Source organism: Zeus faber (genome assembly GCF_960531495.2).
Source record: "Zeus faber genome assembly, chromosome: 12".
Classification (NCBI taxonomy): domain Eukaryota; kingdom Metazoa; phylum Chordata; class Actinopteri; order Zeiformes; family Zeidae; genus Zeus; species Zeus faber.
In genome coordinates, this window is record NC_137196.1 from 14314622 (window position 1) to 14328975 (window position 14354).

General features: G+C 48.0%; 1 protein-coding gene across 1 annotated transcript; it reads left to right on the forward strand.

Annotated features, from left to right (window-relative positions):
- Nucleotides 1-2541: 2541 nt before the first annotated feature.
- Nucleotides 2542-6733, forward strand: LOC307237617 (histamine H3 receptor-like; the record flags this gene model as incomplete). The annotated part of the gene is made up of 3 exons (XM_080010375.1): nt 2542-2761; nt 3217-3383; nt 5957-6733. 3 exons carry the CDS (start codon nt 2542-2544, stop codon nt 6731-6733), a joined length of 1164 nt encoding a protein of 387 aa, XP_079866501.1.
- Nucleotides 6734-14354: the final 7621 nt, after the last annotated feature.

A 14354-nucleotide genomic window follows, 5' to 3' on the forward strand; every position in this document is an offset into this window, starting at 1 on the left:
AACAACAACAACAAAAATAAGATGATCATGATAGTGAGATGATGATGAGGAAGAAGAAGAAGAAGAAGAAGAAGAAGAAGAAGAAGAAGATGATGATGATGATGATGATGATGATGATGATGATTAGTTTGATGACAGAATCAATGTGTCTCCTCAGGACAAAGCCTCGAATGCAAACCGTGGAGCCTGCTGAGGAGGTGTAATTGCCGCCTCTTACCTCTCTGCCCTCCAACATTTTAATGAGCCGTTGCACTTGTCTTCCCAAATCTAAATATGTGTGCACCTGGGGTCCTCCACCCGAAACGTCAAGATAATACTCCAACATCACATCTTCCAGGATACACAAGGCAATGATAATCGGTTTGGTTTTAAACTGTGGGCTGAGGTCTCCATTTTCTAATTTTCAAAACGTAAAGTCAAATGACGGTGCGGCGGGGCAAGCGGCAGACAGGCGGTGCAGGCTTCCACCCGGGGGCCGCTCCGCTGTTGGGGATCGGGCGAATCAACGGAGGGACTCCGCTGTTTCGTCCGATCCCTGACCGGGAAGTATTTTACCTTTTGTTTCGCCTCGCAGTCAGGGAGGTGTGTGGTTTGGAGACACGGGATCAGGCCACAACACGGACGCTTAGCGCAGCGGACCGGCTCTAACACGGCGGCAGCGCCCGCACAAGTGCAGACGCTCCGGACTCTCCCCCTTTTGCCCAGCGAGGATTATAGTTTTGCCTTTGGCCCACGAACCACATTTGTGTTTAAACCTGTTATAAATACACGCCAGTTTTTCAACCGGTTTTGCCTTCGCCTGCCTTTTGAAAACAAACTAATACAAAATGTATTGAGAAAAAAGAACATTATCGTGTTTTATAACGGTTAATATGACTTTACTTTTTTTTTACATATTACTTTTTTCCATTTATCATGATATGATTATTGGAGGGGTTGCCAGTTGTCCCCACAACAAGCCTAAAATCAGTTCTCCATTGCCAATTTCCCTCTGGTAAATACACATATCAGGCTTTTATTTGACCAAAGATTTCCAAAAAAAATAATAATATAGAATCCGGCCAATCACATCAGATATCCCGGTCCATGATTTATTCACTTGTTTGTGGGTTTTATTTTTCCTTATTGGAAATTGTTTCCATTATCTCTTAATTTGGTCGTGTTTTTTCTCTGGAGTGAGAGTGCGAAGGTGTCTGTATTAGTGAGCCGTGATGAAGGTGTGGACCTGATAGTGGTTCCATCTGTGCGTGGACATAACAGTGATTCAAGCTCAACTCCTTCAGCCACTTCCACTCTGCTGCAGGCCCTTCTCATTTTGTCTTGGACCACAGCTGTGAGACCGAAAGCACATTGGAAAGCAAATTACTATGGCTGCCTCACCGAGAAGACACGCACGAAAAAAAATAAAAAATAAAACAATATCCCATACAGACATCTAGGATTATATATATTAGTCGCCTGGTATCCCATAAGAAGATGTGAATACTATAAATTAATTAAAACTAATTAAGGGTGCATTTCGGAAGAATTCTGCAGAAAAACATTTTTTTTTTACACACTTGCTGTTCTTATAAGCTCTGTTACATGTTTATCGGGGCACTGTATATAGCAAGTACTTTTACTTGTAATGCTTTGAGTACATTTAAGAGAAAACACCTATATACCTGCACTTCCGTAGAAATGTGTCAATGTGGTGGAAGGTCTGACGTATGGTGGAACTGCATTTTGGTTAAGGGACAAATCAATTCTTATTGTTGCATTTTAGAATCATGATGGAGAGGAGTTGCACTTTAAATCTTTACCTTTTATTAACCATGGAGGCTACGGTTCATGAGCCAGACAGACAGACAGACGGATAGATAGATAGATAGATAGATAGATAGATAGATAGATAGATAGATAGATAGATAGATAGATAGATAGATAGATAGATAGATAGATAGATAGATAGATAGATAGATAGATAGATAGATAGATAGATAGATAGATAGATAGATATTATTTTTATGATTATTATTATCATAATTCTTCTTCTTCTTCTTCTTCATCTTCTTCTTCTTCTTCTTCTTCTTCTTCTTCTTCTTCTTCTTCTTCTTCTTCTTCTTATTATTATTATTATTATTATTATTGTTATTTATTAATTTTTTATTTTTTAAATCTATTATTATTGTATGGGTTGCACTTTCCCAATGGTCTAAACCCAAACGCAGCTTTTGCAGAAGCTGCGTGCAGGCGCACTGTGCCGCGAGGCTGCGCCGTCCTCTGCGTAACGCAGCAAGTTTGGTCACATTTTGGGGACTAATCTGCTCATTTTCAAGGTTTTATTTAATTAATTATCTATCGATTCTTTTTTTTTTGCGGGGGGGGGGGGGGGGGGGGGGTCGCCACACCAGTTATGTTTTCTGGTGTGCGGCCAGTTCCAGGGTGAGGATACTGAGGCTTTTGCTTGAATGATTCATGGAGCGCTGGGTTCGGTCTTCACCTGTTGCCGTCTCCATCGTCCCAGACCCGCCAAAGCTTCCCCCGACTCCCACCGAGGCGATGTCGGAGCACCAGGGGGATGCCAACTCCACCAGAGCCCCGAATAACTCGGCTTTTTCCGGACCCGTGTTTGTGATCCTGGCGGCGATGATGGTGACTTTGGTGGTTGTGATCGTCCTGGGGAACGCCCTGGTCATTCTGGCTTTCAAAGTGGACAAGAGTTTGAGGAGACAGTGCAACTACTACTTCTTGAATTTGGCGATATCTGATTTTCTTGTCGGTGAGTGTGACCATGCTTTCTGTCTGTTGTGTGCCCTCCTCTTATTTTGAGCTTTAATATATCCATACCTCTCGCAATGATTTGGGGATTCACTATTATAGGATGAAAGTCATCCAGGAACACCAGCCATTGTGATTATACTAACGCAGTGGTTCGCAACGTCCTTCAAGAGGTTCCAGTGGGTGCCCAGCAAAATTATTAGTATTTCAACTTTGTTAACATTATACAATGTGCAATAATGACTGTTTTGATCATAGTTTCACTGTTATCTACCTGTACTGTAGTACTGACAGGTGTGGAAGAATGGACAAAATCAAATTGAACAAAATCTTGGAATGGAGACTAAATCTTATGAAATGGGCTCAGGGGGGTGGGGGGCACGTGCACATCAAATTTGGGGTCTAGAATAGGTTTGGAATGATTGTAACAAACCACAATAACCGTGCATTGGCTAGGGGCGTTCTGCATCCCGGTCTACATCCCCTACACCCTGACGGGCAGGTGGACGCTGGGACGAGGACTGTGCAAGCTCTGGCTGGTCATAGACTACCTGCTCTGCTCCGCCTCCGTGTTCAACATCGTCCTCATCAGCTACGACCGCTTCCTTTCTGTTACCAGAGCTGTGAGTATAAAGACTACAATGAAAGCCCACAACATATGAAACAAAAGCAAATTATTGCAGGGTTCACCTGGCTGTGCCATTGCAATTTTCCCTGCTAATGTTTTCATATAATATACATTTTTGGCTTAATTTGATCAACGGGGATTAAAGGTGAGGGACTGGTAAACATATCGTATTGTAGGTTAACGTGGGCGGGCTGCTATATTTTTAAGCTGGGAATTACCTAGGTCATTCGGTTGGGGCAGGGCAGCCTCCGTCCCAAATGTGCCCATCTGCACAGGTTAATCATTCATGACCTGCTCAGGCCTGGCGCCACCGCTAATTAAAGCCCTTAGCCAGGGTGAAGGCAGAAAGGTCACGTTTTAAATTTCAGGACCAGTCCTGATGCTGTGCCGGTGGCATCGTGCTTTTCCCGGACGCACCAAACACCTAAAGATGCTCCCAGATCAAGTTGGCAAAACAAGGTTTAAGTATAAGCCAGGTAGGGGTGGAAAATTCCTGCCGTGTTTTTTCGCTCCAGCACATGCATTGATCCAGTTCATTATTTGGACCTTTGGGTGACGCTTAATAGCCTAATTAGCCTGGCTCGAAATCCCGGAGCGGAGTTTTAGTTTCTGGACCCGGATTTCCCACCTTTGCAGGGTATGAAAAACAAGTATTGGAGATTGAACAACAATTCAATCGTATTGACACGATCTCAGCTACCCCACCCATGAAAGATATAAACTGGGGTCGACTTAGGTTGAGATTATGTTTTTGTGGTTAAATGGCCGGCAAAATCAAAAACATATCAAAAGGTTTTTGAGACATTAAACCCATCATGGGTATATCCAATATCCAATATGTCAAGTATTTTGTGCAGGTGTGTGTGTGTGTGTGTGTGTGTGTGTGTGTGTGTGTGTGTGTGTGTGTGTGAGGGGGGGGGGGTTAGACAAAGAGAGCGTTCTGTTTTCCTTCACAAGCAAACACTTAACATCAGAGCAATGAATACAAATAACTCCATCGAGAGAGCGAACGAGAGCGAGAGAGAGAGAGAGAGAGAGAGAGAGAGAGGGATAGTCTCTTCTTTAATTAGCGAGCTTTGATCATCGGGATCCTCTGTCTCCATCCATCCAACCAAGAGGGAGAAAGAGAGGCAGAGAGAGATCAATCATAGCCAGGGACGGTGGCCGCCTGCAGCCAAACAGCATTTTCCTGAAAGCGTCTTACTGTGAACGCTGAAAGGGAACGTGAGGGGCGCCAGATAATGGCGGTGATCTTTGTTTGAGTCAGATTAGGTGGGTGCGTTTTATGGTCAAGCTGTTAACCAGTCTCTAACCGCGGAGCGGTACGGGAGGTGAGCTATCAAAAACCTGGATATCCAGGCTTTGGCCGTGCCGTGAAGACCCCGGTGGTCCTTTACATGACCTTACATGAGGAAGAACAACCTGGCGCCTGCATGACTAATGAATTAGAAGTTTGAGGCGGCGAAGCAGAGTTCTAAAGCGAGCAACGCCATGCCGGAGAGGGGGAGGAATTCCACTATGGAGTGCATGACGTTGGGTATCAACTGAGGAGCGAGCGTTGTGTTGTCATGTGCCGGCCTGTGAGACCCCCGGTGTCAGGGGGGCGGGTGTTTACCCTGTCAGGGCGGCGGCGCCGTCGTGCTGGAAGGTTGTTAATTGTGGTGCTTTAATAACGGAGGCTGTCAGGGTAATAGATACAGTGTCCTCCAGATCAACTTGAATACCTTATAATAGCAGGCTTCGCACTTCATCAGCGCTCCATTAGGGTGTCATCACGCCGGGGATGCATGCACTTTCTATCTCCTCTGCAGCAGCTTTTGACAATTTGCACGCAGATAACTTTTTGATGTGTTGATGCAACAATACATTGACGTCAGTATTATGAATGAAAGTAATATGTTTGAGCAATTTGGTTTACTGTTTATTCTACCACGACGTTAACCACCACTTAGTACTGCTATGTCTATGTCTTACTGCAAATATTTCTACTACTACGGCTACTGGTAATGATAGCAGTCAAGGCAGTGATATTATTACCAATAACTCATAGGAACATTTATTATTCATCAAATGGAAATCCTCCCACCACGTGGAGGTCCAGGGGGGCCGGAATAGAGGGGACTTTTTGTCCTGACACGGTGGTGTCGTTAGGGGTGGGCGTCCGGGGCTTCAGCCCAGAATGTTTTATGAATAGCCCCCGATCAAAAATAGCCCCGCAGGGCCAGCTCTGCGTGCCGATCACTCTCTCTCTGAGGGTACTGTGCCCACCGTGCGAAAGCGATGGGGCTCAGAAGTTCTCCGTCACCCCCCTCAAGCTCAAGATTTCGACATTAAAGCGTGCACATTAACAGTGCACAAAAGCATTATAGTTTACTGTCAGAAATTTGAAAAAATTATGTTTGGGTCGTGACTTGATGACTTAAGGATCCTAAGGCGAGACTATTTGAGAACCCCTGCCCTACCTGATAAGGTGTAAATTGAATATTCATAACATATTCAGCTACGTTGTTGCTACATGATGTCATATTTCCTGCGCAGTATGTTTATTTACATTTGTATTTCCTCCAGGTGAGTTACCGAGCCAGGCAGGGCATGACCGACCAAGTCATCATGAAGATGGCCGCCGTCTGGGTGCTGGCCTTCGTCCTCTACGGCCCCGCCATCATCTTCTGGGAGCTGGCGGTCGGCCCGAGCCGCGTGCCAAAGGAAGAGTGCTTCGCCGAGTTCTACTACACCTGGTACTTCCTGCTCAGCGCTTCCATGCTGGAGTTCTTCTCCCCCTTCATCTCTGTGGCATTCTTCAACCTCAGCATCTACCTCAGCATCCGCAGGAGGAGGATCCTCCACAGCAGGGAGGCCCGGCCCCGCCGGGCGCCGGGCGGGGCGGCCTCCGCCCAGCGGGAGAGCATCCCCCTCTCCCACACCTGGGGGCTAGGGGTGAAACTGGCTCTGAGGAGCTCCTCCCTCCTCTCCCCCTCCCACTCCCACTCCTCCTCCCCAACTGTGGGCAAACCGGATCCCTTGGCCGGCGGCAGAGCCCTGTCCCATCCCAGTCGTCTGTCCAGGGACAGGAAGATCGCCAAGTCCCTCGCCGTCATCGTGTGTGTGTTCGCCATCTGCTGGGCGCCTTACACCCTGCTGATGATCATCCGCGCCGCCTGCAGGGGGCGCTGCATCCAGCATCACTGGTATGAGGTCACCTTCTGGCTCCTGTGGCTCAACTCTGCGATTAACCCCTTCCTGTACCCGCTCTGCCACAGCAGCTTCCGCAGGGCCTTCAGCAGGATCCTGTGCCCGAGGCGACGCAGCACGCAGCCCTCCACCGACCTTCCCGTTGGGCACTGATGAGCCTGTTGCCATGGAAAAGGCACACACACACACACACACACACACACACACACACACACACACGTGTGGACCATGGTGGGTGTAAACTGTACCTTTCTATCCTCTAATCTATAAATGTGACTGTGTGAAATAGATTGAAACTAGACTATACTCTGCCTTTTTTATATACATATTGACCATTACTAGTATTGACCATTACGAATTGTCTGGTTTAATTTAGGTCCATTTAAACATTATTATCATCTAAATGGTTAAATCGTATGTCAAAAATTACTGAAAAGTGAACAGCCCAAATGAGGGCCATGCATGTTGTAAACTCTGTATTCATTCACTATATTGCATTGAGGGCGTTAACATTAACCAAAATGTATAATTAGGGGTCCAGCCCGAAGGGGCGGGAGCCCTGTTGCTATTGTTAATGAAAAAGTGACGTCAGTCGTCTATGGATGTCATGGATCTGACAAACCCACAGACAATCTGTGTCTGTGTCACAGATCTGTGTCAACCCACAACATTATGTATCTGGGGCAGTCCCATCATGGCGTCGTTCGTGTTTCATCCAGATCGGCGGTTCAGTATTGTGGATGGAGTTTGTGATCAACAATCGCAACCTCACCAAGATGGCAAGTTGACGGAGTACACAGATCACATGATAGCACTGCAGTCTAGTGACACACGGACATAGTCGCGATTGGACTTTAACTAAAGGAATATAAGATAAGAACTCTTTTAGAGGGCAGTCCCAACAGAAGACAATTGGATTAAACAAAGTGCAGCGCATTAAACATCATACATATATACGCTTCGGAGGACAACTGACACGCACCAGAGTAAGTTCTACAAAACAAAAACACAATCACATCACTGCCAGAATTTATGGACATTCCAGAGATCTCAATGCACACAATCTTCCTGTATTATAATTACTAACAAGAACCATAAGCAATTACATAATACAAAGAACATGCATTTATTGTTTATGTGTTTTGTTTGTTGGGTTCCCTTTCAGATGCCTTAAAGATTTGTAACAATCATTACAAAAACGTGCAGCCCACTACACACAATACACTCTACAATTGAAGTCAGTGGATGAATAATTGTGATAAATAATCGTGTTCACAATTGACTAAAATAATCGTGCTTATCATTTCAGCCATAATCATGCAGCCTTATTTCAGAATGATAACCGCTGTTAGTTGCAGCGTAGGAAACCCACCTACAGCCGCAAACACCACCCGATTATAGAATTACACTGTAACCAGGCTGGAACAAATGAATGTCATGATTTTTATTTATTTTTTTACTGTTGCTAAGGGCTGTACCCTGAACTGAACATGTCATGAAGTGTCAGCGGGATTCGACGGCATATTTCAAAATGCAGTCAAAGTTAATAAGCTCACTTGGCGCGATTAAAAGATGACATTTGCAGTGTCCCTCCCCTTGTTCCCTGTTCTCTTTTTGTTCAGCTGCAACAGCAGATCGGCGTCACCCTCTGCTGTCAGAAAGAATGCACTGTTTGTTGGTTTCTGCGACATTGCCAAATACTGTACCACAGACAGTACATGCATCCGCAAAACACATTAACACTGAGGACTATTCATAATACGCCTCACCAAAATCTCAATTTTTTTTCTCCTATTTTTCGGGGGCATGCTTTTCTGATAGATTAGTGAAGAGTGACATTACTCTTATCATAAAGATATCATCCCATGGTAATTTGTTTTTAGCAATAAACCAATAGAATTTTAAAAATAGCAGATTGATAAAACGGAATCATTAACAATCCCCAAAATTTTCCTTTTGAATTCCTGTTTGCGATAAAGTGATGAATTTTGAATTAAACTGCTCCAAACCTCTTAATGGCTTTAAATGTATAAAGCTTTTTGTTGTTTGAATTAAGTGCATTATTGTTTATAATTCAGGGTATTATTATCATTGCTATGGTTGCTATTTTATTTTATTTTATTTCATTTTATTTTATTTGCCATCATTTACAGGTATTTCAGGTCAGTCACCACAAGATGTCACCATTCACCTTCTCAGCTTTATTTGCTGTCGGTGTTGGGGCCTTGGGCTGCTCTGCAGTACAGGTGAAGGCCTCACATTCAGAGTGTATTTCCAGTAGAAGATCCGTGTTTTGTTTGAGATTTTGGATCCAAATCACGCTCTCCCAACGCAAGAACAGCGCAAACACTGCTGCCCAGACTTAATCTCAAGACTTTGATCAGCGTGAATTAAAACCAAAATGTGTAACTCCACTTATATATACATCATCACATGTTCCTGTTATAAAATAACACACACGTGTCGTGGTTCTTGATTGTGCTATATATGTATACACAACACAGCAAAACTAAACAAAGGATATAATTGTGTTTGAAATGTTGACTGTAAAACATTCAGCGCAGCGTATTCTTCATGTTTACCTGACGGCAATCCGGTTCACCGAACACTTCTGGGTCAGGCGACAGCTACGTCCGTTTCATAAGTAAAGGAAACACGCGAGGCATCGTGGTTGCATTGTCTCCCGGTCCGTGTGGGTAGGTTTTGACGGACGAGGAGAGGTCCTCCAGCGTGCGGACGTGTTCGACCCGTAATTACAGCCCTCGCGCTGGATCGTGAGGCAGCGTTTGCAGGTGCCTGGGGTCCCACCGGGGAAAAGCGTCGCGCGAATGGCTGCCGCTGCCTGGGTGCACATCTGGGACCCTGGACAGGTGCGGGAAATAAGGGCACAGCTGCCCGGGAACAGGGGAGGAGGGGGAGGGCGAAGGGGAGGGCGAGCACACTTGTGACCGGAGGGATGCACGGGGCACATTTCTCTTGGGAGGTGGGGGCGCGGTGGAAGTGCATTTATCAGCAGAAAAAAAAAAAAAGGCCCCAAAAAAACCCCCCCGTCCTTATTCCCCGTGTATCTAAATGCAACAGCGGAGGGCCATCGTTCCGACGGAGGAGCCGGAGCTGCGCGCAGTTGTGATAGGGGGAGCACCGCTATCGATTCTGTTGATAGATTGAAATGTCATGGCATGTGTGCCAAGCTGAGCTGCTAAACTGCTCCAACCAGCCCCGGGTGGAGCGGGAGCAGCAGGAGACGTCCAGAGAAGCAGAGATCTGAATTCAACACCACGTTTAATGTTTATTTACATGTGTGTGTGTGTGTGTTTGTGTCAGACTGTTAGGTACGTGTGTGTGTGTGTGTGTGTGTGTGTGTGGGTGTCTGCGTGCGTGTGCGTGTGCGCGCACCTCCCCGAAGCAACAAAGTCTAAAAGCTCTGACCCCCACCCGAGCGCACCTGTTCCCCCAAAACTTTATAGATCCCATTAGCGGCGACACAAGCGGCGATCATGCCAGGAAGCTCTTTACGTCAGATACAGTGACTCAGTGCCGCTCCCGCGATTCGCGGCAAGAGCGGGAATGTCGTGCGTGTCGGGCCGCGGTGTTGAGGAAGAAACCGAACGCCGACGTTTTGTACGCCGCGCCTCGGAAGGAACTCACTTATTTCCTTCCTTATTGTTTTCCTCTAAAGGTCATCCTCAGCGTGACCTCTCTTCTAAGTTCCGGCATCACTTAGCCGGAGCGTGCCTCTTTTCCTCCGTCTCGGGCTGTTTACTCACTTGGCTGACTGGATGTAAACCGGGATTAATATTTCACGAGGCACATATTCAGAAATGAAAAACAAACTACTCGCAGCTTTTTTTTTTTTTTTTTTTTTTTTTTACCGTTTCCCTCCTTCCCTTCCGATTTCCCCGCCTCTCCTCTCCTGCAGTGTGTACTTCCTGACTGGAGATTAAATAATTCCATTGGAATCCTCTTAGGATGGGTTCCCAGCACTTGGCAATTAAACAATTACATTTAATCAGCATGGGGCGACGCTTCAAGTCACCCTCATTTCAGACGTTGATTAAAAGCAATTCTGCAGTGGTTATTGCCGCCCGACTTTGGAATCCGCGGTTCAACAAGGTTTTACCGGCGCCTCATCCGGGGTCAGGTCGGACAGCGCCGTGGCGGTGCGGGGTGGGGGTTGGGGGGCTCTGCGCCAGCCGCGAGCCTCTGGCGGGTTGGAGCGCTAAATGACGGAAGTCACGACAGGCCTCGGTGTCGTCCCTGAAGCGGGAATGAGTTAGATTACTCTGAGACACCTTGACCCCAATGCAAAGGAGGAAGACGCGACGAACAATGGATTGCAGAGCGGCATCAGGGCGTGCATATGGGAGTGTGTGTGTTTGTGTGTGTGTGTGTGTGTGTGAGAGTGTCTCATTTGTTTATGTTTGTGTGTGTGTGTGTGTGTGTGTGTGAGAGTGTGCGCGTGGCATCCGTGTTACGTGGTTTCGGTGTGTCTGGTCTGAACCAAATGCACGCTGACACGCACGATTTCATCACGGCCCCGTGCAATAACACCTCCGTAATGAAAAGAAGGTGCGTGGAGGAGGGAGGGGCGTGTTTCGGGAACGTCTTGACGCGCTCCAATGGATGAGTCGCTATCTGCAGTCCGCCACCTCCTCCTGGTTAAACCCGGTGGCAGAAGACCCCGCCCCGCCCGGCCGCCCGCCCGCCCGCCCGCCCGCAACTGAAACAAGAAGCGGATGCTTTTTTATTTCGATAAAAGTGCGATCCGGATCAAAGCTTCTGCGAGGCCGTTGCGACGTGGCCTTCGCGTGGCCCCCGGACCCTAAGTCTAACGGCGCTTCCCACCGGTCTCAGGAGGGAGGGCGGGTTGGAGGGGTGGTATGGAGCGGCGGGCGGCGGGGGCGGGGGCGGGGGGACGCAACAAAAAGTGATAATTATATACATAGAGGATAAAAGGCGCCTGTTTACACAACCAGGCCCATAAATATCTGGCGGAGAAGACATTGTTCTCCGGCTCCTTTTAAGCCAATCTCTCAGGGATGGCATTTTAATGACGCGATGGTTTAAGGAGACGCTGCTCCATCTCGCTCCGTATTTAATTAACTTTTTTTGCTTTTCTGACGCAGAGGCAGAAAAAAAGGGAAAGGCGGCGAATAAAGAAGGCGTGATAGAGACAAACACGCGATAGTGAGGAAGACAATAACAAATAGCTGAGAGAACGGGGGGCGGGGGGGGGGGGGGGAACACGAGCGCAGCGTGTCATGCTTTTGTGAGCTGTTTACAGTACAAGAGACGGGAAGGGGAAGGAGGGGTGAGACAGAGAGAGAGAGAGAGAGAGAGAGAGAGAGGGAAGGGTAGAAGATAGCGAGGGGTGAAAGAGCCTCGGGAAAAAAAAGGGCGAAGGGGGAAACCCGCGGAACCAAAATAGAGGAGTGAAATGAAGAGAGGAAGAGGCGGCTGCAGGGGAGTGAGCCAGGGGTAGAACGAGGCCTCGCTCTCCCCCGGGACTCCATTATGGCGCATTTCCTGGTTTATCACCAATAAGCAACGGAGGAGGGAAACAAATGACAAACTGGCATGATGAGGTGATGTGATGAACTCGCACAGACACACATACACACACACACACACACACACAAAAAAATAAACACCGAACAAAGAGGAAAATAAAAATAAATCCTCTTTTGTACTGTGGTCCTGACGCCGGTATTCGACAATGTTTTCCTGCTCGGCAGCCCCGCGCAAAAATAAAGAATAATAATCACCGCGTCTCATCGGAAATGCGGGAACAGGAATTGCTCACGCGAGTATTTCCGGTCATAAATGCCCAGAGAGAGAAACTCACGGAGCAACACGGATTTGCTGGGTGTTTCCCGCACCGATACGGTAGAAAACGGCGCGTTCAAACGCTCGGCGAGCACAGGAAACTCAAACGAAGGTGATATTCACACCCATTTGAGACACCGACACTTTGGTGAGAGGGACAAACCTCAGAGTACTGCAGGGATGTACTTTTTATTTTCGGGGGGGCGGCGGCGGCGGCTGTATACTATGTGCTGCATTATTGATACTATATTCTTATTTTCGGCCTCTGTTCGACTCTCCCTTGTCCCCACGTTGGCCGGCGCCCGGCGGTTTGCAGCGGGTGTGAACCCCAAGCGGTCTATATATTTTATCACCTGGTGTTTAATTCATTTTTGAAAAAACACACACACACACACACACACACACACACACACACAAGTCGAGTCCAAAAAAATAAATAACAATAAATAAAGAATGCATCCATCACCGTTGCTTTTTTCAAACGGCCGTCTCGGTGAAAGCTCGGCGAGAGGGATGACTGGAGGGGGACGCTCACCTTCAGCTCTCCCGGTTCAGGAGGCAGGGGGGATCATTAGCCGTCGCGGCCGCTGGAGGGGCGGAGGAGAAGGGCGGAGCGCTTGCCCCGGCCTGGCCTCTGAGCGGGGGGCTTTCTCCGGAGCCAAGCGCGCGGGGCCACAACCCGCCCCGCGACAGACGCGCAGGCGGCGCCGGAGAAAGGGTACGGACGTTTGGTTTTTTTCCGCCTTCGTTTGGAGCGGCGTGACGTCCGTTGGTCGGGCAAACGACCCGCGTTCCGGTTTCAGCAACATCTGTTGAAATTGACGGAGGTTTTCGGTCTCCACCCTGGACTCATTTGGTCGCAAAGCCTTTGGAGAAAATACCCAGTGCTTCCTACGACCAACGATGAGATCCCTAACCCTCTACTGGCAGTTTGGCCCACTCCTCCTTCACAAACGCCGGTTCTCTGGTTCTCGCAGCTTTCCTTCTCCCAATCGCCCGTTTTCAGACCCCTCCACTGGTGCTCAGTGGGATTTAGAGCCGGACCGGTGACTTCGGAAGAGGTTTTGAGTTTTGTGTGAAACCGGAGATTTTTTGGGATTCGGCATTGTGCTTCACAATACACTGGAAGTCTCCTGCCTTCATGGTGCCGAGCGGAGCTTCAAGGCGCCCAGCACCGGCTGAAAAACCTCCCCCGCGTTTGACCGCCTGGACGGTGTTCTTCTCTTTGAGGGCGTTTTTGTCAAAAGCTGCCGTTCGGCCTCGACCTTCGCTCAGGACTTGAGCTCGTTCGGGTCCTGCTGCGCTTTCTTGCGTCTCTCTCTCTCATTGGTGGGGTCCTGCCTGGTCTCCAGCCATAGAACGTGGCGCTTCCATGGGGTGGGCGCTCGGACGGTCCAACTGGCGCTGCTGCACCCTTGCGTCTGAAGGTCGGTTTCGAAACAGTTTCACACGTCGTCTGAGGTTCTCCCTCCATTTTCCACAAACAATCCTTCGCCGCAATCTTTGATCCACCGCTCTCTTGCGGCCGCACCCCGGGAGGTCGGCTACGGCGCCGTGGACCTAAAACATCTTGAGGATATTGTCCACGGCGGACGGTGTTCTCATCCACGTCCACATGGAGGTCTCTAGAGGTGGACTTGTAAGCCTTGAGATTGTCCATGCTTGGCTAGGGATGTGTCCTGTCTGACAAATATTTCTGAGACAAAACAGCGGCAAAACATGACCACTCTTCACCGTTCGAGAGAGAAGACCCACTTGAAATCCAATCCAATCTAAGTTCCATTGCAAAGAAATACAGAAAGAAACGCGGACACCACAAGATGTTTTAATGTGCGTTATTTCACCAAAAAAGTCGTGGGCGCCTTTATTTTCAGCCATGGCTCTATCATACAAAGTACCTCCATGTTTTGCGCTGCGTTGTGTACAGCCGGTTGTACACCACCGGTAA